The 27,658-nt window shown below is 37.4% G+C and overlaps 1 protein-coding gene across 2 annotated transcripts in view; it reads left to right on the top strand.

Annotated features, from left to right (window-relative positions):
* Nucleotides 1-27,658, top strand: part of iglon5 (IgLON family member 5) — a 222,651-nt gene that overhangs the window by 153,464 nt on the left and 41,529 nt on the right. For both annotated transcript variants that reach the window (XM_065298943.2, XM_065298942.2), the window contains exons 2-4: nt 14,631-14,712; nt 22,801-23,033; nt 25,334-25,453. In XM_065298943.2, coding sequence (XP_065155015.1) covers nt 14,631-14,712; nt 22,801-23,033; nt 25,334-25,453 — 435 coding nt within the window. The remainder of the gene's footprint in view (nt 1-14,630; nt 14,713-22,800; nt 23,034-25,333; nt 25,454-27,658) is intronic.

Genomic DNA, 27,658 nt, shown 5'->3' with positions numbered 1-27,658 from the left:
CTTTTCGCTGTCTCTCCTCCCTCCTGCGACCTGACAGCATGCCTCGGCTGCACGCTCCCCCCCTCCCTCGAACCTCCGGGCTCTCTCTCTCTTTCTTAAGCAGGTGTTGCTTGAGTCCTCTTCCCTGGAGGAACGTGGGGTTTGTTCTTAGCGCAAGTACCGAATTATCCTGACAGTGCAGGGCTCCTGGGTAACAGCCTGTATAACCTTACCCCCTTGCCCCTCCTCTGTCAGGCCTTTCTTATTTCCCTCCTCTCTTCTCCTTAAGGAGCAGATCTCAGCAGCTCCTCGCTGCCATGCCAGATGCCCAGAGCCGGGTGTTTCCTCCTACGCTCTCCCCACCTGTGATACGGCATCGTGCACCGATGTGCATTCACAATGAGTGTGCATCAGCGTCAGGTAGATCATTTTGCAAGAAAGTTTCATTTATCAATGTCAAAGAGAAGATGCTAGACGAGGAACCGCTGGGAGATCAACAGTGTATATACTGAAGGTTCAGTTAGTTGAGCTGAATGCGATGACAGGAGTGAAGAAAGCTTATTGTGCATGATTGATGCATATTATATTTATATCAGGTTAATGCAAAGACATTTACAGTACAGTGCATCAGAACAGTTTAGCTACATGAACACAAAGAGTTTGAGCATTGCTTATATTTGTCCAGTACGCTTTGTCACATATTTATTTTGTATTTTTGTGGCACAAACACAGCAAAAGATTGAATTATTGAAGAGCATTCGCAACATTCTGTTCAGATGCCATTAATAGTCCGCTTTCATTGTGATACACAGAAGAGCTTACGTGTTCAGAAATTAAACAAAAGCACAAATGAGATCTAAATGCCAGAACAAGGATGAATGCGGATTTGCTCGAAATTCAATTTGCCCGAGCGTTTTCAGCATTTGGCTTTATGTAATGGATAGAGAAAGACATATTTCAGAAACTCTGGAGGCCATTTCATTTGCTCCATTTGTCATGCGGACAGCTCGACTCGATACGTTGGGTTTCCTTTTACCGCCTTCATATAGACGGCATGACTGTGCATTTAAGACTGCGTTTTTAAAACGACTCAAACCATCTTTGACAAATCCACAAAATTACCTGCGAGCAGGTTTGAGTTTGTGCGGTACCGCGGGGCTTGTCTTTTGGCTGAAGTATGTGAGGCAAGTAACAGTTTAACTGCTGTATTGATCTCAAAGTGCTTGGGGGGGTTCAGGCTTTTTTCCAAGATAGAAATAGGGGTTAAAACTGACAGCCCTTATGGGATACGGACCTGAAAGCTGCTCTTGGCGTCGTTCGCAGAGCTGGAAGGTTCAGTGCTAAAGATCTCTGGTGGAGTTTATCGAGCCGTCGTCTCTCGGCCTCGTGGTGGAGCTGTGTATCGACAGATACGTAAAGAGGGATTGATGTTTGGAGAACAGAGCTGTATTCAGGCATTAAATGAACAGAAGAAGATGTTAAGACGTCAGCATGCAGGTGAGCTGTCAGAGGTAACTGATCACTGCTTGAGATATTCTTAAAGAAATCTCTTGACTTTTCAAACGCGTGTGGTTTTCTTTCAATAGAAAACCCAAGAGCGTTCATACAATGTCAATAATGCATTGAAACGCATTTCTGAATTTATGGACAGTACAGCTCATGGTTGCACGGCAGACGCTAGTGGATGGCAAGCGCCAGAATTGCATAGCATTGGAAGTACATGCACACTTTGGTTTTGTTTACCCATTAATAAGCCAACCTGTGTTTGCATGAAGTCAGATGGAGCAGGCGGTGCTTATCTTGATATATATTGAATTAATAAAAAACTGTGTTTGGGGGGCACAACAACCTCTTTGGGGGGGGCACGACCCGCATATCCCCCCCTTGATGCGGGCCCTGATAATGTAACTGTATAAAACCCACCAAACTGATACCAAACCAAAATGTTGTCTACCCACCCATTCCCATTTTTACCCGACAAATATGTAAAACATTGCATCTAGGTCAATCTTGCTTGTTTTTTACATTTTTTACTTAACTAATTTACAGTAGTTTTATATTCATTTATTTTTAAATTGTACTACAGTGTTAGTAATTTAAACATGTACGATACAAAAAGGAAAAGTGATGTCGGTGGGGCCCCATAGCATTTTCATGGGCCCGTATGCCTGGCATACTTTGCACCCCCATAACGGCGCCCCTGTGGTTCATGTATAAAGCTTGACATATGCATATGGGCCATTGGGTTAACTTGTTATTTTGTGCTTCTTATAAAAAATTTGTAGCATTTGTGTTTATTAGGACAGAATATTCCTTAAAGCTTAGTATTGTCAGTAACCATTGATCTACTAGTTTATGTTCAGCGTTTACTATACACAGGGGTTTATGCACCATACTACAGATTTAATGAGTATAAATTCAGGTACAGAATCCTTTAATCTGTTTGTAAGCGAAGCCAAATCTGTACCTCATGACACCAGATAAGTCAATACACAGTGTAAACTAAATAGAATTAATGATCCGTTTAAACACATTCAGCTGTGAATCACTTTAAACCTATTTTGCATAACTTAAAAAAAACACTTAAATTCTCCTACTCAGATCAACATACAACAAATACACTCTTAAAAACAAACCTGCTGCACAATGGGAAATATTTTAGGAGGTTTGTTTCCATAAAGAACCATTTTATGACAAAATATTTGTTCTTCAGACTATAAAAAGGTAAGATTTTTTTACAACCTTGGACTTTAATGTGTAATGATTGTAACAATGAAGAGTTTAACAGCATTTATTAATCTTTGTTAATGTAGTTGTACATGTAGTTAATGTCAATACAATTCATTGTGCATTAACTCATGTTAACAGTTAACTTTTGATTTTATCCCCATGAAATTAAAACTGACAATTCTTATTTTTTAATGGAATATTGCCGTGTATATTATAAAAAATAATACGTGTGGGCTTTTTTACAGTAGTTTATTTCTTTTTTTTTTTTTTTTTTGATAGTTTTTATTATTATATTTGCAAAACATACAACATACAAAACAACAAAACAAAACAGCAGTTGTGATGATGATATTGTTATGAAGCAAAATAAATAAATTAATTAATTAAACGGATAATAATATAGATAATAATATGTATATTATTTAATAATAGTATAATGATAGTAATAGCAATAATAATTCTAAAGATGGTTATGATTATAGGAATATTTTCTAATGCTCTAATAATAACTTAATAATTATAATAATTATAACATTAATGATAATAATAATAACAACAACAACAACTATAAAACTATAATATTATATGAAAGGATGGAGATGATATTAATATTTTGTAATGATGGCAACAGTAATTTCAATAATAATTATGGTGATGATGATGATGATGGTATGATAACAACAACAATATTATTATTAATACTATTATTATTAATAATAGTAATAATAATAATAATAATAATGTTTTTTTAATTCATATCCCCTTATAAACTTTAATCAAAATCTGAAAAGGTACTTCGTCCCTCTTGTTGCGATATTTCTCTTATGATGTCAGCTTGACGGCTTGGTAAAAGCATCTGTTGACTCCGCCCCCTTCAACTATCTGCTGCGAGTTCTGGTTCTGAATAAACCCCTACTTTTCTATATCCAATCAATCCACAGTGAAAAACACAAGCCACGCCCTCTATTTTCCATTCAGTTTGACACGGAAATATGTCTCAATACAAAACAAAAGTCCATCGCGAATTCCTGTTTATGGAGACTTAAAATGTTGAAATTAATATAAACTAAAAGTAATAAATGCTGTACCTGTATTGTTTGTTGTTAATTTACGTTACCTAATGCATTAACTAGTACAACTTTATTGTAAAGTGTTACCATAATAGGTTTACATTAACATACTATAATGCACATAGTATACTGTAGATACATCAAACCAAGTACAAATCTAATCGAAGACATTCCTTCAAAAATAACTACTGTCATAAAATAACAAGCATATTATGTCCTTGGTTTAATTGTAAACTGTCATCTTGGCTATTATCATTATTAATAGTCACCTTTTTGTATCATTAGTCGATAAATCTCTGTGCATGTTTAATTGAGCTGAGATGAACGCTTGCTAACAGATGAAGCATTATTGCATTGACAGATTGACAAGTTAATGAGCCAATCACAGTGAAGTTGGATCGAAAAACCAATAAGAGCATCCCAGATGCTATATTTGAAGTCTTCTTTAACCATTTAATGCCCTTTAATGGTGCAGAATTAAACTGTTGAGTGTTGATCAGCTTTATGCACTGTACAATCAACACTTAGTGTTTTGATTAAATCTTATTTCTGTCATGTGAAATCCAGAATATGAATAATATGTCTTGTGCTGAGGGGAAAATGGTGACCAGGTGCCGCCCTGCTGGTGCGGATGTGGCAGGTGGCCAGAGGTCAGGTAGGATCGTGGGCTCCGAAGTGTCTCGCATCAGAGCCGGAAGAGCAAAGCGAGGACCTCACAGGGGTTTCACGCAACCCTGCTGGAGTTAATGTGGAAAAAACCAATCCGTCTGCCAGTTTATGTTTAATCCTCTCCAGCCTTGGGCTCAAACCATCTGATAACTTCTGGAGCGTTGCTCTTTATCATCAAGGTGTTGGAAAGAAGTGCGTCTTGTAAATATTTCATTGGTTGCAAGCTTTTGTCTCTGTCTGCAGTTTTATAATCTCTCTCCACATCTAGTGATGGTCGAGCAATATAGGTTTTCATGAGCTGATATATTTATCTAGACAGCAGGGTGGCCAATGGTATAGCGTACTATATATCATACATGACTATTGCTCAAATTCATCTACAAATGAACAGTACGCAGAATATATAAATTAATGTTATTGCATGATCTGTAAGTGATGTTACTCGAGGATTGCCAATTAAAAGGGAAGTCTAAAGGTGCAGAAGCAGAAATCCCGCTTTGTTTTTTTGTAAAGGTCAGACAGAGGGTGGTCTGGCAGAAAATAGCCTTCACTTACATGCTAATTGCACATCAGGGACGAATAAAATAAGAAGCTATGAGATGACCGATTTATTCCTCCATATTTTTCAAGCAATTGTTATGTCCTCCAGGTCCTCGTACATCGTGATGGGTTTGGCTTTTAGAAGTTTGTTCAATGTTTTTTGATCATTAGGAGCAGTGCGCCGTAGATGTCAGTACAAAGGCACAGAGGCTCTCCGGTGTCCAACTCCAGCTTGCTTTTGTTAATAGGTTCGTGCCAAAAGCAAGTGCAATTACAAACGAGATTGTGTAAAAGTCAACGGGAAATACAAATCAGGTTTGAACGAACGTCCCACAGGTCTGTGAGAATCAACCCTGAAGCCGTTCCGAGGTGTTGCGGCAGCGCAATAAATGATGCATCTCTTTAAGACCCAGTGAACGGTAAAGCGTGCTGAGGTTTTCTCCAGACACCATAGCGGTGCTTTAGGAGGATGGTTGACTTTGAAGGACAACACTAAAGAGAGAATTAAACCGTTGGACCAGGAGATAAAATATAAAAGGCTTGAGTGAATGGCAGAGATTTTGTGTTAATGACCCGGAGACAGAATGTGATTCAGTGAAAACTTTTTCATCCACAAACTTTATTTTTTCACGGAAACAACGCCACAAGGTTAGATTCATTTTCTACAGCTGTGTACGGTCTCAAACCTTCTCCACCACCCACATGTGTTGCTTTATACAATCTGCAAAACGTAGTGAGCTGCCTACATGGTCAGCATTTCACAGCATCATAGGCACACACATGAAATGTAGACTGATCCAATAAATAAGTGTACAATATAGAATATAAATACTTTACATGTACACTTAAATCAAATACTGAATCATAAATACTGGATAGTATTAATATAACAAACTTTTACTCTCTCTCTCTCTCTCTCTCTCTCTCTCTCTCTCTCTCTCTCTCTCTCTCTCTCTCTCTCTCTCTCTCTCTCTCTCTCTCTCTCTCTCTCTCTCTCTCTCTCTCTCTCTCTCTCTCTCTCTCTCTCTCTCTCTCAAATCTTGTCTCATGTGCGTAGGTATTTAAATTGAGTTTGTAGACCCTATAGGACATTCATATGGGAAACTCCCACAGCTCCTGTGATATTGTGGGGCCTGACTGCACAGGGGCCGTCTTGCAGTGTTTTCAGTCGATTATATTACGATTAAATTTGCTTGAGTGGTTTTTTACACTGCAGTGTCTTGGCAAAAGATGCATCTTTTAAATTCAGTTTAGAGTCTGGAAACAGGTTCATATACTTTGTAATTTAAGTGTTTAGGTTGTATTTACATGACTATTTAAATACTTCACACCCTTTTAGAGAAACTGCAATATTTCTCCAGCAAGCAAAAGTTGTCAATTCTCAATCTAGGTCAACTACAGACACAATATGCTATAGTCCGGCATAAACTTGTCATAAATTCATAAACTTGAATTTGTTTATGTGTACGGTTGTAAAATTCCAAAAATGTTCAAGGCTGAAAACTTTTTATGGGAATTAACGGGAATATATGGGAATAACTGGGAATTAGAAAAAATTGCGAAGTTGCCTATATATGTAGTTTTTAAAAATTATGGTGCATAATTTGGTTCAAAACAACAAGATTTAATGCCATTTCAACCCTGCACACACTGAAAGAAATTATTCATTGAATTTAATAAAAAAATTTAAGGTAAGTGGTTGCAATCAATTTATTTAAGCTACATTTAAACAAAAACAGATTAGTAACATAAAATAAAATATAAAACTTTTGTTTAAATGTAGCTTAAATAAATTGATTGCAACCACTTACCTTAAAACAATTTATTTAATTCAATGAATATTTTTTTCAGTGTGTGCAGGGTTGAAATTGCATTAAATCTTGTTGTTTTGAACCAAATTATGCGCTAATTCAATGATTAAATTGTAATAAAAATAATTATTTAACATAATTGTATTCTTTTATTTCTGTACAAACACAAAGTTAAACACAAAGACTACACTGTAAAAAAATGCAGTGTTTTGTCAAATCAACACATATTTTATGTTACTTTAACTTGAACAATTAAGTTAAACCATTTCAACTTGAATTTATAAGTTATGTCAACTTTTTTTAAGCCAAAACTTAAAATAGTAGGTTGAATTGACTTGCAAAACCAAGTTGTTTTAACTTTGTGCTGCATTTTGTGCGTAGTAAATATTTTAAAACAAGAAGTTCTACAAATTAAAACAATGAATTTGAATTGCAACATATTTTTTATGTCAAAATCAAGACACTGAACTTTACCAAAAATACTTTTGTTAACATTTGTTAAGGGCCATTGAGGCCACCCCCCCCCCCCCTGCATGTACTTGCATTCTTCCATAACATGCACAGATCATTTCTTGAATTCTGCACACAAAATAATGCCAAAAGTATCAGGATTCTTCAAACTTTGTATTACCTTACCTAAAACAAATGTTTGTTTATGTTTGTATATTATATAGTTTATATACATGTCCCTAAATTTCTATTAATTTCCGTAAATTCCCATACATTTCCGTTAAGTTTCCAATTTGTAATATTTCCAAAATTCCATGTGTCAGGGTTTTTGTCATGTGTTCTTGTTTTGTTTTGTTCATTTCTAGTTCAATTTTCAGGTTCATGTATTTTATTTTGATATCAGTTATTGCTTGTTTGTCTCTTGTTTCATGTGTTGTGTTTTCATTGGTTCCCTTGTAATATGTGTCATGTTCCCATTGGTTCTCTAACCCTTATAAGTTTCCTGAAATCCGCCCCTTTGCAACCCTAGTTACGTGTTGCTTTTGCCAAATTAGATTGTGAGATGTTTGATATTTCACCATGTAAGCAAAGTCAACAGTGATTACAAGGTGTTTGGTTTTGTTTATTTATTGCATACATTTTTTGGCTATGGTTAGACGTCAATTAAATTTTCAATGACAGCCCAAATGTTGCTTTGTTTTAGCCTAGACGTCTGGGCTGTGCTTGGACGGCTTGCTGGGTTCACTCCAGATACATTTTAGGTGTAAATGCATTTGGCAGACTCTTATGCAAAGCAACTTGCTGTGCATTTAAACTACAGCATACATTTTATCATGTGTGTGTTACCTTTATGCTACTAATGCCCTTATCCGTGATGTCACAATTGTGGGTGGGGCCCTTAAGATTTACACTGACATTTCCCATGATGCATGTTTTTCGTATGTATTTTTTATTAGCCTCAAATGTTTCTTAACCCAAATATGCCCACAGCTACAGCCTGGTCTGTAGTTTCATTTCTACTGGGAAAACCATGAGTACAGACCTGTGTGGTTTGGACAACGGAGCGTAAATAGCATGAAACGCATATAGCATAAAAGATCACATTTTTCACACTTCATAATCGAGTGTGTTGGTGTACGTGAAGCTGCCCGGTATTAAAATCTGAGGTGCCAATTGAACTGTGAAGATATGAATTGAAAAGGGAATAGGGAATAAACCCCTCTGTTTTATAACCTTCCCCATGATGCACTGGGGTTTTACTGTGTGCACACATCATCTGTTTGATGCAGAGCATGTGTGTGAGTAAAGAGAAGATGTGCTACAGCGTGCAAAGAGAGAAATGAGGAAAGAATCGTATGCGTGCGTGTCGGTAACTGAATTCAATTAACCTCAATACTGTAAGTCTGTAACTGCGCTGTTATTCATCAGCCGTCTACAAGGTTGTTTTATATACTGTAGTGGGAACATTGTTCAACATTAGAAGGAGCTGTCGCTTTTCAGAAATTGTGAAATGTATTCTGAGCACTAATGTGTTATGCACAACAATCACATTTACTGAAAAAAACCTTGCACACAGACGTGCACAATCAAAAATCCCCCTAGAAAATTAACCAAATTATCATTGACAAAACCAAGACATTTAAAAGACCTCTAATAGCTGTCCAAACACAGCCCAGACATCTATGTTAAAAAAACTAAATTCAGACTGAACAATTTATAATGTCTAATTGTAACCCAGAAATGGTTAACAAGTGGGTTACTCATAGACAGACTATATCGGGTCTATAGTTTACCTAGATGGTGAAATGACAGATATTATTTGCTGGGCATATCATGGTTTTTGTAGCACAACTATGGTAATTTGTGTTAACCATGTTTTTTTGGTAGTAAAACCATTTAAATTTCGTTAGGGTGATACATCAGATCAGCCAAGGTGCCCTTGAGCAAGGTCCCTTTTCATGTATTAGTTACTGTACCATACACTGACTCTTCATTAAGTCACTTTGAGGTGATGTGCCTTGTTTTGTGCTTATACTGTTTGCACAAGTTTGTACTTTATATCTTGTGTAGTTCTTATTTAACTTTTTTGCTTGATCTATTTAATATTTCCTAGAGGAACGTTGCTTTTGTTTCACTGCGTTCTAGTTGTATATTGTCTGGTGGTTTTTGTAATGAGAGGTTTAAAGGTGCAGTGTGTAATTTATAGAAGGATCTCTTGACAGAAATGCAAAAGAATATACAAAACTATATTATCAAGGGTGTAGAAAGACCGTTATGTATTTATTACCTTAGAACGAGACCTTTTTATCTACATACACCGAGGGTCCCCTTACGTGGAAGTCGCCATTTTGTGCCGCCATTTTTCTACAGAAGCCCTTAACGGACAAGCTTTTTTACTAAGTTGTCTCCGACGATAACATGTTTGTCCGGTGCCAGCTACCATAGCTTTTCTATGCGTTTTAAAAGCGAAGGGTGAGCAGCGGACTAAGCCGTTGGTTGCCATTCGCAACCTCACCACTAGATGCCGCTAAAATGTACACACTGCACCTTTAATATTTCGAAGTGTCTATTGAGTGCACTGAGACACTGAGTGCATCCCTTGTTGGAAACGCTATTTCCCAGCAAAATCTGGTTTAAAAAAGTTTTTAAAAAATGCGCTGAAAGCTTCCAGGGCACAAGCTGTAGAGCATATGGCTATTCAAAGCTTACCCTGGAGGGTCGAGCACTACAGAGTTTAGCTCCAACCCTAATCAAACTTAACCACCTGTGATTTTCTAGTGATTATGAAGACCTTGATTAGCTTGCTCAGGTGTGTTTGATCAGGGTTGGAGCTAAACTCTGTAGTGCTCGACCCTCCAGGGTAAGATTTGAATAGTTCTGCTGTAGAGCATTTGGCTCATAGCTTTGGCTTTTGACGGTTCTAATCCACCTTTTAGCGACCTCGCTGTTCTCCCTTTTTTAATCACATATCACACCGAAAAGGCATTTATTTTCAATTAAAAAAAAGTGAAAAAAAAGTACCTTTTTATTAAACTGTTTATTAATAATAGAAGTATTTTTTGGGTAGGGTTAGGGGTCGGTGTAGGGAGGGTTTTTATTCTCTTCATAATGCAGCATCCATTTTATAATTTAATTAATTTAATAATTTACACTGCATGTTAATTATTGGATACAAAATCTAATCTACAAAAAAAAACGGAGGTGCAAATAGTAACTGCCATCTAATTAACACTATATTGCAAATTTGATAATTTATTAAATAAAATGTTTTACCTACTGTAAATAGCATAGAAAATGCTAATAATGTCACTTAGTATAAATAGAAAATAGAAGTTTTTTGCTTAATGTATAAAGCATCTATAGCAAAGAAAATATGCTATTTTCACTTAGTGTAAACAGTATTTAACGCTATTTGTACTTAGTGTAAATATCATCTGCCTTAATATTTTTTTTTTATGGGACCCCTGGTTTAGAATCTTTCCCTAGTGTGTTGTTAAAGGGACACTGCACTTTTTTTTGAAAATATGCTAATTTTTTGCCTCCCCTAAAGTTAAATATTACATTTTTACCTTTTTGGAATCCATTCAGCTGATCTCCGGGTCTGGCGCTACCACTTTTACCATAGCTTAGCCGTAACATGGCTGCAGGTGGCGCAATGATATTACGCAGTGCCCAAAATAGTTCCGGTTTCGCCTGCTGCGTAATATCATTGCGCCTGCTGCAGTCATGTTATGGCAGCAAAGTCCTTGTTTATTATGCAAGAATGAGAGTATAGTTCTTAGCCATATCTGCCTAGAAAATCACAACTTTTAATTTTCCGTCGGTCTTAGTACACAATGTAACCACAGAAGAGTGAAGTTTTAAATAGGAAAAATATCGAAACTCTTTGGTTATTTTTGAGCGTGATGCTACTGGTCTCATCAGATTCAATGGATTATGCTTAGCTATGCTAAAAGTGCTAGCGCCAGACCCAGAGATCGGCTGAATGGATTCCAAAATGGTAAAAAATCAAATGTTTAACTATAGGGGAGCTGAAAATGAGCATATTTTCAAAAAAAGTGGAGTGTCCCTTTAACTGTATGGACGAGCTGTTTCTGAAACCGCCTGCCTCCATACTATATACAGTAGTAGGCAAAGCGCAGTAGGCAAGGTGAGTAGTACGTCCAAATTCATAGTTTTTCGAAAAACAGTAGGGAAAAGTACCCGGATGGCCTACTACTTCTGGCATGATCCCGAAGTGTCCATTCAATAAACGCTTTGCTATCCCGTGATCCCTAGGAGAAGAGTTATGCAATAAAGAAGCTGGAGGGGCGTTGTTTTATTTAAAACTGTCCAAAAGCATTAATGTGACTCTATTCAAATGCAAATACATATATTAAACAGCCATCCCTTGTGTTTAAATTGTATTTGTTTAACGTCATTTCAGTTAACAACTAACAGTACGGACACAGTACTGTATGGATTTTCGGACACAGCCATGGTGTCATCAGACGTATGCTCCTGTACCAAAGTGAACTTCCAGTCTATATTTATTTATATTATATCAGTCTGGGCCGGGTTTCTCAAAAGCATCGTAAGGCTAAGTTGATCGTAAAAACGATCGTACGAATCATCTTAAAATTACGGGCCGTTTCCCAAAAGCTTCGTAACTTAAGTAGCACTTGAAAATCATCGTAGATCGACGAGTGCTCTGGAGTAATCGTTCATACATAAGTGCATTGTAAGACAACAGAGTTACAAGGTCACCTGCAGGACAACCAGCAAATTGCACTCCTGCAATGACGATAATGTAATGTTTTAAATGTAATGTATATTTATTTATTGGGTTCTTCTTTGTTTATTTGTTTAAATTACTTTAATATAATATATTTAAAATTAAAATGAGAAATCAAAATTAAATTACAATTAAATTATAATTTTGGCAATAGTTGGTACTATTAAATTGATAAATGGTTCCTACCAATTGCTTCTATAATTAATCTACAGTAAAAAAAAATAGTTTTGAAGTGAAATGGCATCTGATTAAGGAAACCAAATAAATATGTACGTTACAATGCAATAATCCCTAATAATAAATAAACATAGATAATAAAAAACTAATAATAATAATAATCTAAACTATTACATAAAATGCAGAAGGAATTTCGCAGTGGGACGATTCCTAACTAAATACGGAAAATAATATTTCATTATGCACAAATTATTAAAACATTAAAATAATTTTAAACAAATAATTGTTTAATGACTAAATTTTATAATATTTAGTCATTAAACAATAATGAAAAATATTATAAAAAAACATTAGTGCACATCAGCTGAAGATCATTAGCCTAAACAAGCTTCTGCTACAAATTCGAGTCATTCTATAGGTGACATTTCAGCACTTGACAAACGGATAGCGACTCGTAAGTAGCACTTAAAACCCAGCTGCGAGCGATCGTTTAACGTGCATCTTTGGGAAACGCACGTAAATGAACAACGAATGTTGGTTAAGTAGCTCGTAGAAAGCGCTCTTAAGAGCTAAGTTCAATCGTTATCGGGAAACCCGGCCCTGGCTAGTGGCTAAACTGATCTTTAAAACAAATACTTTATTGAAAATAAAATGTTTTGGTTTGCTAAAGACGAGGGGAGACGATGAGCATGGATCACTACTGTGCGGAGAGGTTTGGCAGCCAGGCAAGAATTCAAGGACCTGTAACATTGCATACATTCATTTTACACAGTAACGTTTCCTCAATGCAAATAGATATGATTTATGAAAGGTAATTTATTTGTACTTTATTTCCCTTATTATCAGAAATAAACTACTGTAAAAGGATTTTTTGTTTTTATTGATTGTATATGAAAATCTACCGGAAGTTGCTATTAGTCCATAAAAGCCGTTTGTTTATGTTGTGCAGTATATGTGAGTATATGAAATACCGTGTCATGGATCACCAAGGTTTTTCATATGGTGAGGAGGACAGAAGTCATAGTTATTTTTGTGCATACAGACATTTCTCATTCAGCACACGTTAGTAATACAGCAATGTGCTATTTCCAGAATAGCCGACAGTGTTGTTCCTTCAAGCCATTAATGCATTGCTGGTCATCTTGACTATCTGAGACCTTTGCATGCACGTATATAGATGATGCGCTGTAAGTGCCAGCTTTTTTGCAAATAATGAAAATGATTACAAAATTGCTTCAATTCAAAACAGTTCATGCCCTCATGCGGTGCAAATAGAAAAAACTTAATTTAGCAATGTCATCGCTGGTCATTTTAGCGGATAATGCAAAGCAGCTTTATGTAATTTGTGTACGGTGGCATGACACGCATGGCAATGCAGCCCACGCTCCCTTTCATTACACTCTGCAATTTGGGACGCTTTCACGATAGCACCCGCTCAAATTAGAAAAGCAAGAGCTTGGCCGTCAGATGCCACCCTGCTTAAAATTGACTGTCGTCTTTATCCTTTCTGCTTACTTTTGTGAATCACTCTTGGCAAGCTGTCGGTTCAGTGGCTTCGCGTGTACGTTAAATGTAGCGGCTCGGGCCGCTTCTTAACTGCACCGGTTTGTCGTATATTAAGCCTCGCGGGCAGGTCAACCTAATATTGCCCGGTAGATATTAAGGACATCGCCGGTTGTGACAGGGACGATGAGCAGAACGTACCACGTTGGCATTTGGCAAAGAGAGAAACCGAAGGCCTTTGCTCAGATAGAGGATGCTAATCTTTGTTTGCAGAGGAAATTGAAGCATATTCCACAAAGATAAGAACAAGAACGCCATCTGAAAAATAAAAGGAATTTGTCTGCAAACAGCTATTTAAAATTCATGTGACCTCAGACGTCCTCTGCATGCAATTTGTAAAAAAAAAATTCTTCATCTGTTAAGCATTTCTTTTGAAACGAGCTTCAAGTAAATGTATCTTGTTTTAAGGTTTGTGACTTTTCTGTTCCAATATGACCTCATGCATACTTTTATTTGCACAAATACAAACACACGTTCATGTAACAGTGTGTGAGGTTATGCCTACGAATCCCTGCCATTGCAGTGGCTGTCCCTTCATTTCACGCTCCGTTGCTTCCGTGCGAATCCTCCTCCCAGGGCTCATTATCGGCTCTGTTCGATGAATACATGGCCGGGCGGCGTGCGGGGCAAAACCCAATCATTATTCAAGCCCACCGACGGTCAGCGCTGACGGCTGCACGCTGTCGTTTGCAATCTTATTATACTCTCCTCACAAATAACTAAGCAAAACCACAAAAACAAATCCTGGCTGAGCAGGATCAATGAGGTGCTCAGTACTCGCCGTGGCGCCCGGGGAGCGACCGCGACCTTCTGTTGCAGGAATAACTGCTGTATGTTGACTGTCTCTCCTCTGGTTTTCTTTGGCAGGGCCCACCAGCGCTCATGCAGCCGAGTTCGGCCACGTGCCCGACAATATCACAGTGCTGGAAGGAGAAAGCGTCGTTTTGAGGTGAGTTTACAACTGCACCCATGTGACTTAACAAAACATCCTTCTCGTTTTTGTATTGATCCATTAACACTGCTTCTGGTTAGAGGTGGGAGAAATGACCAAAGATATTGAATATAACCAGGGCTGGATATGGGAGAAATTCACAGAATTTTAGATGACTTAGATGGGTTTAAAATAACTAAAACATTACAATTTTATGATTCCTCCAAAGTATGTTTAATTCACACAAACTTAACAATAAATTTGTTCTCAGGAAAAAACATATGGAGTGAAAAAATGTGGATATTTAGTTAATGAATATTTGAAATAAGAAGAAAAATCTGTAATGAAACCAATACATCAGTCATACAGTGCCACTGTAACTGAAAAGTGTCATGTGACGAGCTTAATGATGCATTATACAATATTAGCTGCAATAAAAATACTCATAATGGTGAGTCATGCTCCACTTTCATAAAAGACAGAAATTCTGATCATTCACCCCATGTCATCCAAGATATTTATGTCATTCTCTGTGCAGTCAACAAGAAATTAAGTTGTTTGAGATAAAAACATACCAGGATTTTCCTCTATATACTGTAGTGGACTTCAATGGATTGCAGTTTCAATGCAGATTCAAAGGGCTTATCTAGCCAAACTATCTGCATTTTTGCCCCCCCAAAATTTCCTTTTTACCACAAATTATCTTCTTGCACTTGCTGTATGATGTGCCAGCGTGACCTTACGTATTACGTAGGGGTGTCACGATTCTCCAAATCCTTGATTCGATTACATTTTCTATTCTAAGGTCACAATTTGATTCAATTCTCGATTTTTACTTTTTTTTGAAAGACAAAAAAATGCTATGCAATTATTATGTATTATTATTATTAGGGATGCACTGAATCCAGGATTCGGATTCGGACGAATACTGGGCTTTTTGACGAGGTTCGGGTTCGGCCGAATCTTAGATTTTTTTTCCACCGAACCGAACCCTAAGCTTGCGCTACGCTGGTCGACGTCACGCGGCCGTTGATTACACACATCAGGTGCTGACGTGAAGATAAGTGTTTTTTTTTCCGGTGAGCCTTAGGGGCGTTTCACATTTCGTGGACCCACCTGGAAAAACATCGCAACGCATTGCACCGCACCACTTTCATTGTGCTTTGCAGTCGGGCTATAGCCCGACAGGCAGGGCGGGAATGCATTTTGATATATCAAAATGCATTCCCGCCCTGCCTGTCGGGCTATCTTGACTTATAGGGAGGAAAAAATATATTTAAATGCTTATGTATCCTCTCACAGATTTGGATGGGTAATTGTGGTGCATGAAATTCAGGCATTGGGTATTTAAATTGCGTTTGAGTGCGTGCTCGAGTTTTACTTTCACTTTCGCGATCGGGCGAAGCCGCAGTACAGGAAGCAATCCGTACTGATTTGTCATGGATTTTTGTGCAAATCCTCCAACTTCGTCCTGTCAGTCATTACTATCCTCACGTAAAAAAATTAAATCTCTCGCAGCAAGCTTTGAAGTGATATAGATTGTACGGGCAGTGAAGAGAGTGATTCTGTGCAGAATCGCTCTTATAGCGACAGTAGCCCCTGTTTTTCTGATCGAAAAAATGATCCAATCTCTAACTGGATTATCCAAAGTGTGAGTTTTGTGACCCACTGAACCACTTTTAAATGGTGGGTATATCTGGTGTGGGGATGAGCAGGAACAGTTGGTTTACATGGAAATCCAGTTTTTTTGTTTGTTAAAAAACCAACAGCATCAAAACAACAACAAGAATAGCAGATTAAACATTGTGGTTAGAGGCCCTATTGGCTTTGTATTGGCAAAATTTCGGGCTACCATAAACTGAAGAGTGCCTGCCCGAAGGGCTACCAGGGATTTAGAAATTTTGCGAGCCCTGTAATGGAATAAGGATGCAAGTAGGATTCGGTATTCGGTTTCGGCCGAATCTTAAACAGTGGATTCGGTATTCAGCTGAACCCAAAAAATCTGGATTCGGTGCATCCCTTATTAATATTATAGTTATTAACATACACATTGCGTGCTTTTCCTCGCATGGGGGTTTTTGGTCTTCACTTTACGTGAGAGAACTTGTAGAGAGAGGATTCCTTCTTGCACGTACATGGACTTAATGCGTATGTCTTGGACTAGCATCTGAAATAAAACCAGCGGGTCATAAGCAGCTGCGCTTCTCTCTGTCTCACGTGCACGCGCTCTTCCATCTGTCCGAAGTCTAAACATAAACTAAACTAGTAATCCTTACGTATTTGTTCAGTTTTATGCGTTTCATGCGAGTTGAGGCAAACTATCCCTTTTGTTTAAAATAGAATGCGCTGCATATTGGCGCCTCATTCTCACACACGTGCAGAGAGCTGCGTTCTGTCCGAAGGCAGATCACTAGGTAGTAATGCTGATTATGGTAAGCATTTCAAGGAGTTGTAGCAATACATCCCTCGTGTTTAAAATATAAATATATCTGAGAGGTTTTTCCCCGCTTGGCAAGCCGACCGGACGTGACATGGGGGTGTGGCAGCATCGACGATCCCATTTTTTTATTCGAAGTTCGAGGTTGTGACTTAATTTCGATCGATTTCGATTTAAAATTAATCATAGGTGAATGATGATGTTGTGGCCATCAAAGGGGCGGGGCGTACGAGTTATGATTAAAATTAAAATATTTTTATTTAAAACACTCAAAAAATACTCAAATAAAACTTAATTTTGAAAAAACTATGACAGAAAATGAACACATACTAGATTATTAATTAATTAAATGTTTGTACCTCTAATGGGAATAGCTGCGTGATCAAGTGAAACTAAAGGGTTAATAAACACAAACTGATTTTATAGAACGTCTGGCGAATTATGATAGCGAAAAAATTGTAAAAACTGATTATTTCCCACTATAAATTACATTATCAACTACAGGCTGATAGACAGTTTTATCAACTGGCTATCCTTCAGACATGACGGACCACGTCTTTATCTCATTTCGGCCGTGTGGCGCACGTGCACGCTCGCGGTGTGAAGCGCGTCCGCGCTATTCTCCGAGATGTTTTATGAACTGGCTAGTTATCCTCCACACAGTGACAGTCCGGACCACGTCTTTCTCATTTCGGCCGTGTGTCGCGTGTGCCCGCTCGCGGTGTGAATAGCGTACGCACTACTCTCCGAGATGCACTTGAAGTCCTTTTTTAGTTTTTTTGCGAAAATTATGATTGTTTTGCCCAGATTTCCAAGGTGGCCTCAAGAAGAAAATTCTAAATCTGACAAAACAAGCATTAAAATAAGCTAAAACAACTATTGTAGTAGCGAATATACATCTGTCTAGTCATTCCAAGCTCTAGTTAATTTTATTTTGAAAAATTTCAGTAAGTGGGGGGCCTTCAAATATTGTTGTGGGCAACTAGGGGGCCTTGAAGTGAAAAAGGTTGGGAACCGCTGCGCTAGATAAGACCCTTATGGCGCACTTGGGATCGTTTAGAGTCCTTTAAAACTGCATTGAAACTGTAAACTGTTGAGGTCCACTAAAGTCTACTATATGGAGAAAAATCCTGGAATGTTTTCCTTAACTCTTTCCCTGTCGGCGTTTAAAAAAAACTTCCAGTCAGTGACAGCATGATTTTATGATTTTCACAAAGGTTTAAGGCCTTTCTTCTTTAAATATATAGACACACAAAATATCCAATGAAGGAACAGACCAGAATATGGGTATGTTTCTTAAAAATACCAAATTTTAAGCAAAAAAACTAAAATAGTTGCATTTTTGTAAAGGACTTTTGTTAGAGATCAGATTCAGAATGATAATCAAAACATACATGGAGTTTAACTGTTTTTTGCCTTAGTAGATGTTTCTGTGTTGTATAGACCAGTGGTTTTCAAACTGGGGGCCGGGGCAAGATGGTGCCAGGGGGGCCCCAGTTTTATGACATTTTATGAAATACATTAATTTATCATGAATTCTGTGTAATTAAACCTAAAAAAATAAGGCTACTAACCAAAAACACTACTTTTTTGTATAACTTAATGTTTTTTTTTTTTTTATGTTTTAGAACAGTTTTTTGTCACAACTTTTCTTTGGGGGGCCGCAAAGGAATGCACCGTACACAAGGGGGGCCGCACGCTGAAAAAGTTTGGGAACCACTGGTATAGACCATTTTATAACCCACATGATCAAATAGTTGCACACGCATTTTGGCAACGGAAGTGGTCAAAACGGTTTCCCCGCATCAAAATAATTAATATTTTTATTATACATTTTATATTTATATATTTGGCCATCTGCTAACGTCTTCTATCCACTCCACTATAGTACACTGATCTGGTAGCCGGATACCATTTGATAAAGTCAACTTTTTAAAATAACTTTCTCTGTTGCTTAATCCGCTCGCATTGCTTGACATGCTGCTGATTCTCCCATACTTCCGTTGCCAAAATGCACGCGTACGTTGCTACGTCGTCATTGTGTACAAACAGTAAGAGGGGATCTATAAGTTGTGTAAGAGTGCCACCTGGTGGATAAAATAGGAAATATGGATTGCCGTAAAAACTTGTCATTGACAGGGAAACTCGTCAATGGCGGGGAAAGAGTTAATAAATGGACTTTCTGTTCAACTGACCAAAGAATTATATAAATATCAATGATGACATGGGGGTGAGTAAATTATCAGATTTTTTGTGAAAGTGTAATATTCCTTTAAGTTGTTTAAATATAATTTATTTTCAATTTCTTCATTTCAAAAATTCTAATCATTCTGAGGTGGACTTCTCAAAATTCACTTCCCAGACTCCCCATGTTCCCTCCCATTTCCAGCTCTGGATATAACAAGATTGAGCACTCTTATTACTAACAATAGCGAACACTACAACGCTTTATATGGCCGCTTTGGTCCCGCCTTCCCATTAAAAATTACTTTGTGAATGACCAAACTCTTATCATGAGTAATTTGGTAGTTGATATATAATGACGCATTTGTTTTTGCTGAAATGTCCAGAGAATTAAAATGTAAAACTTCTCTTATAACAGCACTTTCCTCCATTTTTCGCTCTCATGTAATGTTCAGCATATCTACACACTGATCTCAGAGCAGATTACCTGTATGCCATCAAAAGCGTTGCGAAATTGCTATTGCTTGACACAAATCAGCGGTCCCAGACATACAGTATACCTTCATACGGCCCAGCCCAAGCAGTTTAATCATACTTACCTGCCAGAGGCGTCAGACTGAGGGTGCATTTTAAAATTTTATTTCACTCTAGTTTCATATTTGACAGTTTCAAATCAGAAATGACTTGGTTTCAGTCTATCAGCCTGTAGTTGAACCTTTGAACTCACTGTCTGTCAAAAGCTAGCGTGTTATTATTCCATACACCTATACTGGGTACAAAAATGATGTGATGTCACAGTTTGATATGCTGAAAGTCAAAGCCGACATTATTATTAGAGATATTTAAACATCAGATGTGTCACATTTTGTCATATAAATATGGGAGCAGGGCAATGACATCTAGAGGTAAATTGCAGATACTAGTGTAGGTTACAGAACCTGCAGAAAGTTTCTTGGAGTTGCATGTTTGTTTATTAGATCAAATGTTTTGTATGTATATTTCACAAAATTTTACTCAAAGTGAAAAGAGAAAAAGTATATTTTACCTAAAAACTTCACCCTCGTGTCTTTTTAACCAGAGGTCTTCTTGGGTCCAAAGAAATGTAGCCAACCCGAAATGACGTGAACCCGTCATGCATAAATAATTTTTTTTAAAGTTAGACCCAACCCGAGACAAACACGATAAAATTTGACCCCGAGTCCAGTTGCAATTTTTTTAAACCCCCACTGGACACGAAAGTAAATGGCAACTAAACGTATGCCCGCTCGCACCAGTCAGAAAGAAAGAAACCCTGGTGGCCTTGCAACCAATTTGGCCCGCTGCTCTATTTATTTTCATTTGTTATCTGATGATGACACCAAGGTATTCGCTAAAAAAATGTGCATAGTAAATTGATTGACAGGTCTGACTCAACAAAAATAAACCCACCATCTGCCACACTATGTCGCAAGGGCTCCTAGCAGATGAGGGGTTGGAAAAGGAAAAGGATAATTTTAAATTACCAGAGGCTGCTAATATTATACCCAACCCGTGTCCAAGGCACTCGTGAAACTTTTAGACCCGAACCGGTTCAGGTCAGACCTCGAGTTTTCAGATCTAAGTGGGCCCGTGAAGACCTCTAGTTGAAACCCCTGATGTCTTTCTTTGCTCTTTAGAACCCAAATGCAGATTTTTTTTTTAAATGTGTTGTTTTGGGTTTTTTTGGTTACTGGTGGTGACTGCAGCTTCAAGCTTCATTAGGACCCAAAAGCATTAAACAAATAGCATCACTCGACTTGTGATATAAAGTTCACGTGTCCTGGGGGCATTCAAAAAAAAGGGTTTGGTGAAATACAAAGTAAAATATAATCCATTATTTGATGAAAGTCTTGAACTGTGCAACTCTTTCAGTGCACAATCTCAGCGTCTTAATTGTTGTTTTATCATGTTTGCTTTTAAATAATCTGTAACAACAGGAACAATAGCAATATCCAAAACAAAAAGGTAGAGAAGTTAAAAGAAATATATATATATATATATATATATATATATATATATATATATATATATATATAACAAGTCGAGGGTAGTTATTTACTCTTGAGTCCCTTTGAAGTGACCATCCACTCGCATAGTAACCAGAAAACTTAAAACAACACTTTAAAAATGTGCATTTGGGTTCTGAAGAACAAAGACGATTGGTGAGGAAATAATGACAACGTTTTTAGGTGAACTATCCATTTAAGGGTCAATGACGATTTGGCAAGATGTGAAATGTAAAATAATTAGTGCTGGGGAAAAAATTAATCGCGATTAATCACATACAAAATAAAAGTGATTTTTGGCAAAATGAATGTGTGTGTACTGTGTGTAATTATTATGTATATTTAACCACACACACATACATATTTTCATTTCAGATTATATTTTTATTTATATATATTTCTTATTTATATGTAATATAGAATATATAAAAATATAAATAAATATATATACACATGTAAATGTTTCTTAAATACATACATGAATGTGTGTGTATTTATAATATATTATGCCAAAAATCACTTTTATTTTGTATACGATTAATCGCGATTAAATTAATCTTTGCCCAGCACAAAAAAAAAAAATAAAAAAACTTTAAAAAAAGTTTTTAAAAGCGCGCATCAGGTTTATTTTAGTGCACATAGTGTATTAATGTTAATTTTATGCAATAAAAAATACATTTGCACCATTTTTATGAAAGTTAAGACTGAATGGACCTGAAAATGTCAATGGTGTAATCACCAGTTGCGCCAAAGAATGAGAAATATTAAATATTTTATCCACCTTGATAGCATGTAAGCATAATCATCAAAAAAAAATATATATATATTTTTTTTTTAAATATAATTTTATTAGTTTAATTTCTAAATGTAAATTTTTATGTGTCTTGTAATATTTATCCTGACATATGCTGAAAACAGCTCTGTTTTCTAAATAATCTTTGACAAATGATGTAAAAATGTATGTTACAAAGTCATATTACCCTAAACTAGATGATTATATTTTATTTCACATTTTGTTATGAATATATTTATATTTTAATAAAAAAATATACTAGTTACACCAATTGACATTTCTGCATTTATTCCCCAAATATTCTTTCAAAATGAAATAAAAACAGAAATTTTAGACTTGGTCCTCAAAAAAGGGAATGTATGCAAGTAATCTGCAAATTTATTTTTAAATTTTAACCCTTTAACATTTAATTGAACCATGAGGACACAAAAAAATCACGTCACGTCATTGACCTACAAACATCTAAAGAACCTCTTTGTAAAGGAGAAAGGTGCTCATTTTTGGGTCATCAGTTGAGAACCAGTAGGCGAGTTACTGTACCATTTCACATAAAGGTGTCATCTAAGCTCTTTTAACAGTAACAGTCTGAAAGTCTCATGCATCACGCTCATTCAGTGACATTACAGTTTGACACAAACTTGTTCTTTTAAATCGTCCCTTCCCCTTAGATGCAAGATTGATGAAGAGGTCACTCACAAAGCGTGGTTGAACCGCTCCAACATCCTCTTTACGGGCACAGATAAGTGGTCCCTGGACACCCGCGTCTCCCTGGTCAACAATAACAACAGTGAATTCTCCATTAAGATCGAAAGAGTGATGGTGTCAGACGAGGGACCCTACACTTGCAGTTTCCAGGCCAGAAACCAGCCTCGCACAGCTCACGTCTACCTCATCGTTCAGGGTAAGACTGATGCTCTTTGGACAATAGTTGTCTATTATGTGAAGTATGCATCAGATGGTGAATGAATAGACTGTAGGTTGGGCTTATAATTGTGTCTGCACATTAAACCGGCACAGGAAAACGTATTTTAAAACAGCACACGTCATGTTTCGGCTGTGAGCTGATAAGGTTGCTGATTCAGACTCCATAAGGAGCCGTGATGAAACATCACCATTGTGCCCATGAGCGAAGCAATTAACAAACTTGTTCACTTTCAGGCACCAGAGGGATTGTCCTCTGTAATACGTGTACTTAAATCTCTTCGGATAAAAACATCTGCTAAATGACTACTTACTTCATCTGGAATGAGTGTCGTGATGGGCCAGAGTAAAATATGCACAGGAACGATTCACACAGAAATGATAAAATGTGCCATCGTTTACACGTACGACATTTCAAACTGCTGGCACTGTTTTCTCGGTGGAAGAAATGAGAAATACTCCAGAAGAGTTTTTTGTTTGTTGAATAAAATTCCAACTGATGTTGTTTATGCAATATGCTAAACTAATATTTCACTGATTTTTTTGAGGCGCACACTGATATTTAAGATATTATTTTGCTGTCATTGAAATAAACACAAACTAAAATGTGAATTTGGAGTAAATGATGCCAGATTATTAATGCCAGATTTAACTGTGCCTTTAAAGCTCACATAACAAATGCTGTTTCTGCTCATCTTATGTTAATCTTGAGTACCTATAGAGTAATATTACATCCTTTATATCTCTGAAGAGTCTTTAGATTTATAAAAGACAGATCAGCTCTTGCAAATGTTTCCGGAAAAGCACCAGATCCCGGAGGTGCCAACGGGAGGAGCGAGTCACGAGCAACACACACAAAACATTACCCCAATATCTCTGGCTAACTTATGATTCACTACATGTTCATGTCGTTTACATTATATGCACTCAAGCACCAATTGCCAACAAAACATGGACATTTGATGCAATTTTACTTACCGCCTGCGACCCATGACCTGGTTAGGACCGCCCCATTTTTAACAAACACTCCGCTGCTGCCCTGGATAAACAAACTTTATCCATTGTTTCCATAAAGTCGGCTTACTTGGAAAGGCTTTCTTCTCCTTACATCCAAAAACACACTTCTTCCATTGTTGATTCTTAATACAAAACAATTATTTGACTTACGTACATGCTTTTCCGGGGGAAGTGCCCATAAAAGGAATATGGGGTCAATGATAAGTAACGGGGCACCCATGTTCAAAAAAAACTTTGAAACTTGTAGAAAAGAGGAGGTGTGAGTTTGGCCCAAAAATACTCAACTGTTTTGACACTTTGCATTCATTTAGCATGAGAATTAACTCTTTAACTGTGTTAATAAGTCAGAAGGCATGAAATAGCATTAAACCCCTCCTTTAAAGCGAGGAATGAAAGAAGCACAGATCTGTGTAGGAGTTTTAGTTTGATTGACAGTTAAGGGCGGCACAGAGGCGGTGCCGATTCACATCAACAGCAAAATGAGTAAGAGTACCAGCGCTCTCAAGTGATGTGATTTATAGGCGCCGGACCGCTCGACTGACAGATCGCTGGTGTCTCTGTCCTCACCGCAACCCCACCTCCTCCAGCCGCAGGTTGTCAATTGTTATGTATATTGCGCCTCGTGCGCCGCACTTTCCTGTAGCACAAGATTGAAAATATCAAAGTGAAAAATATTCCAGAGAACATTACTTGGCCGGCCGCATCCTGCGATACAGACGGGAGGGGGTGAAGTTAAGAATGCATCTCCACTGTGTTGTTGTCCAACCAGCAGGCCGAAACCATCTTACCAAACACGGCTTTTTATCTGCTGCGAGGAGCTTTGCAGACAGATGACCATATTTGCTCGATACCATTGTGCCCTCAATTTTAGTCTTAGTGTGATATGGTTGAAAATAATTACAGCCCCCAGTCAATCCACCAACAGGAATGGATCGGCTGTAGTCCTGCTAGAAAGCTGAGAAATGGGACTGACTGAGAATGCCTCGCAGGCCAAATGTTTGGCCGTCTTCATTAAAGCTCCCATCATAGACCATTTATATTCAAGGACCATCTTATTATCTGTCCGGTATTATTCATTGACCTCTGTTTTGGGAGTCTGGAATGAAACTGCTGATTGGATCGTCCTGAAACAAATAATATGCTGGTGCTCAAGTAAAACGCATTTGGTTTGTTTAATCTTGACACAAATTAAACTGTAATGTTGCTCTTATCTGTTTGTTTATTAATCATGACAATTATACGTTTCTTTATCCCTTACGGCAGTGCCAGCCAAGATAGTGAACATCTCAGAAGATAAATCTGTCAACGAAGGCGACGACGTGAACCTCTTTTGTCTGGCAGTGGGTAGACCGGAGCCTACGGTCACCTGGAAGGACTTCAAATGTAAGCTGCCTTCATGTTTTTGGCTTTGGACTGCACAGTGTGGTCTGTACTGTATCAGGTCTACTGTATTATAAACATAGGATGCAGCAGTTATAAAGACTCAAGCAGCAATGGTGCTTTAGTTTTTGCACGCATTTCTGAAAGCAAAACATTTTGAGATGCAAGCAAAAACAAGTTGATGTCAGTATTAAATGGTTACACCGTAAATGGAAACTCAAGTGCATTGCATTGTGGGATACAATATTACACACATTGTACTTTGGTTGAATATATTGCACATTAGACAAATGTAGTACTGCATGCAGATAAATAGCATACCGTTTACATATGTGACCTGTGCTGACAAAATGAGTTGGGAATGCATACAATCTGATTTTGAGCTACATGCAAAAGAAAGTATGAATGTCGATATTGGTCGAAATTCACAAAAATAAGTGCCTTAAGCCCTCGTTTAGCGATCCCAATGCTCTTAAATAGTCTTTACACATCTAAGGACGGTTTCACATTTGGTGCGATTGCCTGGTCCGAACCCGAGTTCGATTGCTTCCCCCTCCCCATGCCCCCCATGGACTGTGTTCACATATTATTTTTGCATCCGAACCGCGGTACGCTTGCATCATCAAGCTGCAGCCGGTGCGTTCTCATGTTGCTTGGCAACCGCTGTAAACGAGAAGACGACAAGCGTGATTGACGAACTCCAAGCAGAGAGATGATTTCTGAATGCCTCCCCAAAAATTGACGTCGGCGGACAGACCGTTGTCATCGAAACGACTTTAGTATGTTTGGGCCAGATAGACGCAAGTGCGTTTCTGTATTATTTCTTTGAAAACAAAACCAAACGTTTAAAAAAATAAGAACAAAAGTCAAGCAAGCATTCTATGCATTTTGTTGTCAAGCTAAGTGCACGCACACAAACACACACGTCTGTTTTGGTGGGACATTCCATATAATACGTAATTAACAGTGGTTCACTTCCGCGATTTGGTACGATTGCGCTCACATTAGCAGCGAACCGATCTGGAGTTCACATGAACCGGACCCCAGACCACCCTTTTCAAGTGGACTCGAGTACGTTTCGCGGGTGCGCACCCAAGTTCGGAAGACAGCGTTAACATCATCCAAATGTACCGAACTCTGATGTCAATCGAACCCGGGTGCGCACCAAAAGTGCTAATGTGAAAACGCCCTAAAATTATCTTTTTTTGTGCTTTTCTGGGAGGTGTACCGTTAGGGTAACCCTAACCCTAAATGCTTAATCTAATACATAAATGCGTGCATCCACATGCCCGTCTGACATTTTGGTTTCGGTTTTGATACATGCAAGAATTAGAAAATAAAGTGTAGGACTTGCTTGATGTTAAAATAGTTATTAATTAAAATAAAGTTTGGGACCTGGTTAATATCAATAAGACTCGAAAACAGTCTTCCTCATGCTGACTGACACATCTGAAGCATACACACAGATGCGCGAGCACACGACCCTGATATATACACAGAATTACAGTTGTAAAAAAATATGTTTTGACAAGAATTCACGCAGATATGTAATCTGTTATGTAAATGTTTGGTTAACTGTATGGAAAAAATATCTGATATGCAACGTTATATAAGATCTTTGTATTACAGTAAATCTTAACTCTTTCCCCGCCATTAACGAGTTATCTCGTCAATTAAGAGAAAACATTTGCATGAAAAACGTGTCCCTGAGTTTTTATGTTAATCTGAGTTTTTATGTTAATCTGTAACACTGCGATTATCCACTTATTCAAATTAATAAAAAACTGAAGCAAAAAAAAATATGTATTAATTTTAAACTCTGTGTATGTTTTGATAATCATTCTAAATCTGATCTCTAATTAAATTCTTTCACAAAAATGCAATTATTTCAGCTTTTTCCTAAAATTATTTTTAAGAAAAATACCCATATTTATACAGAGGGGATATGGAGAAAAAAATTAATAAAGTTTAGTTTCACGCATGTGAATATAACTATCGAGTGCGCACGTGAAACTATCGAAAGTAAAAGTTTCACGTGCGCACGCGATAGTTTCACATGCGTAACCGATAGTTTCACATGCGCGAAACTAAACTTTATCAAATTTTTTCTTGAGCACATGAAACTAAACTTTAGATTTTTTTACTCCAATGTCACCTTAGGGGCTCTGTATATTTAAGAGTTTATAAGCAGAGAAAAAAATAAAGATA

This window comes from Paramisgurnus dabryanus, chromosome 13 (assembly GCF_030506205.2).
Source record: "Paramisgurnus dabryanus chromosome 13, PD_genome_1.1, whole genome shotgun sequence".
In the NCBI taxonomy this organism is placed as follows: domain Eukaryota; kingdom Metazoa; phylum Chordata; class Actinopteri; order Cypriniformes; family Cobitidae; genus Paramisgurnus; species Paramisgurnus dabryanus.
This window is presented reverse-complemented; position numbering and strand designations above follow the sequence as displayed.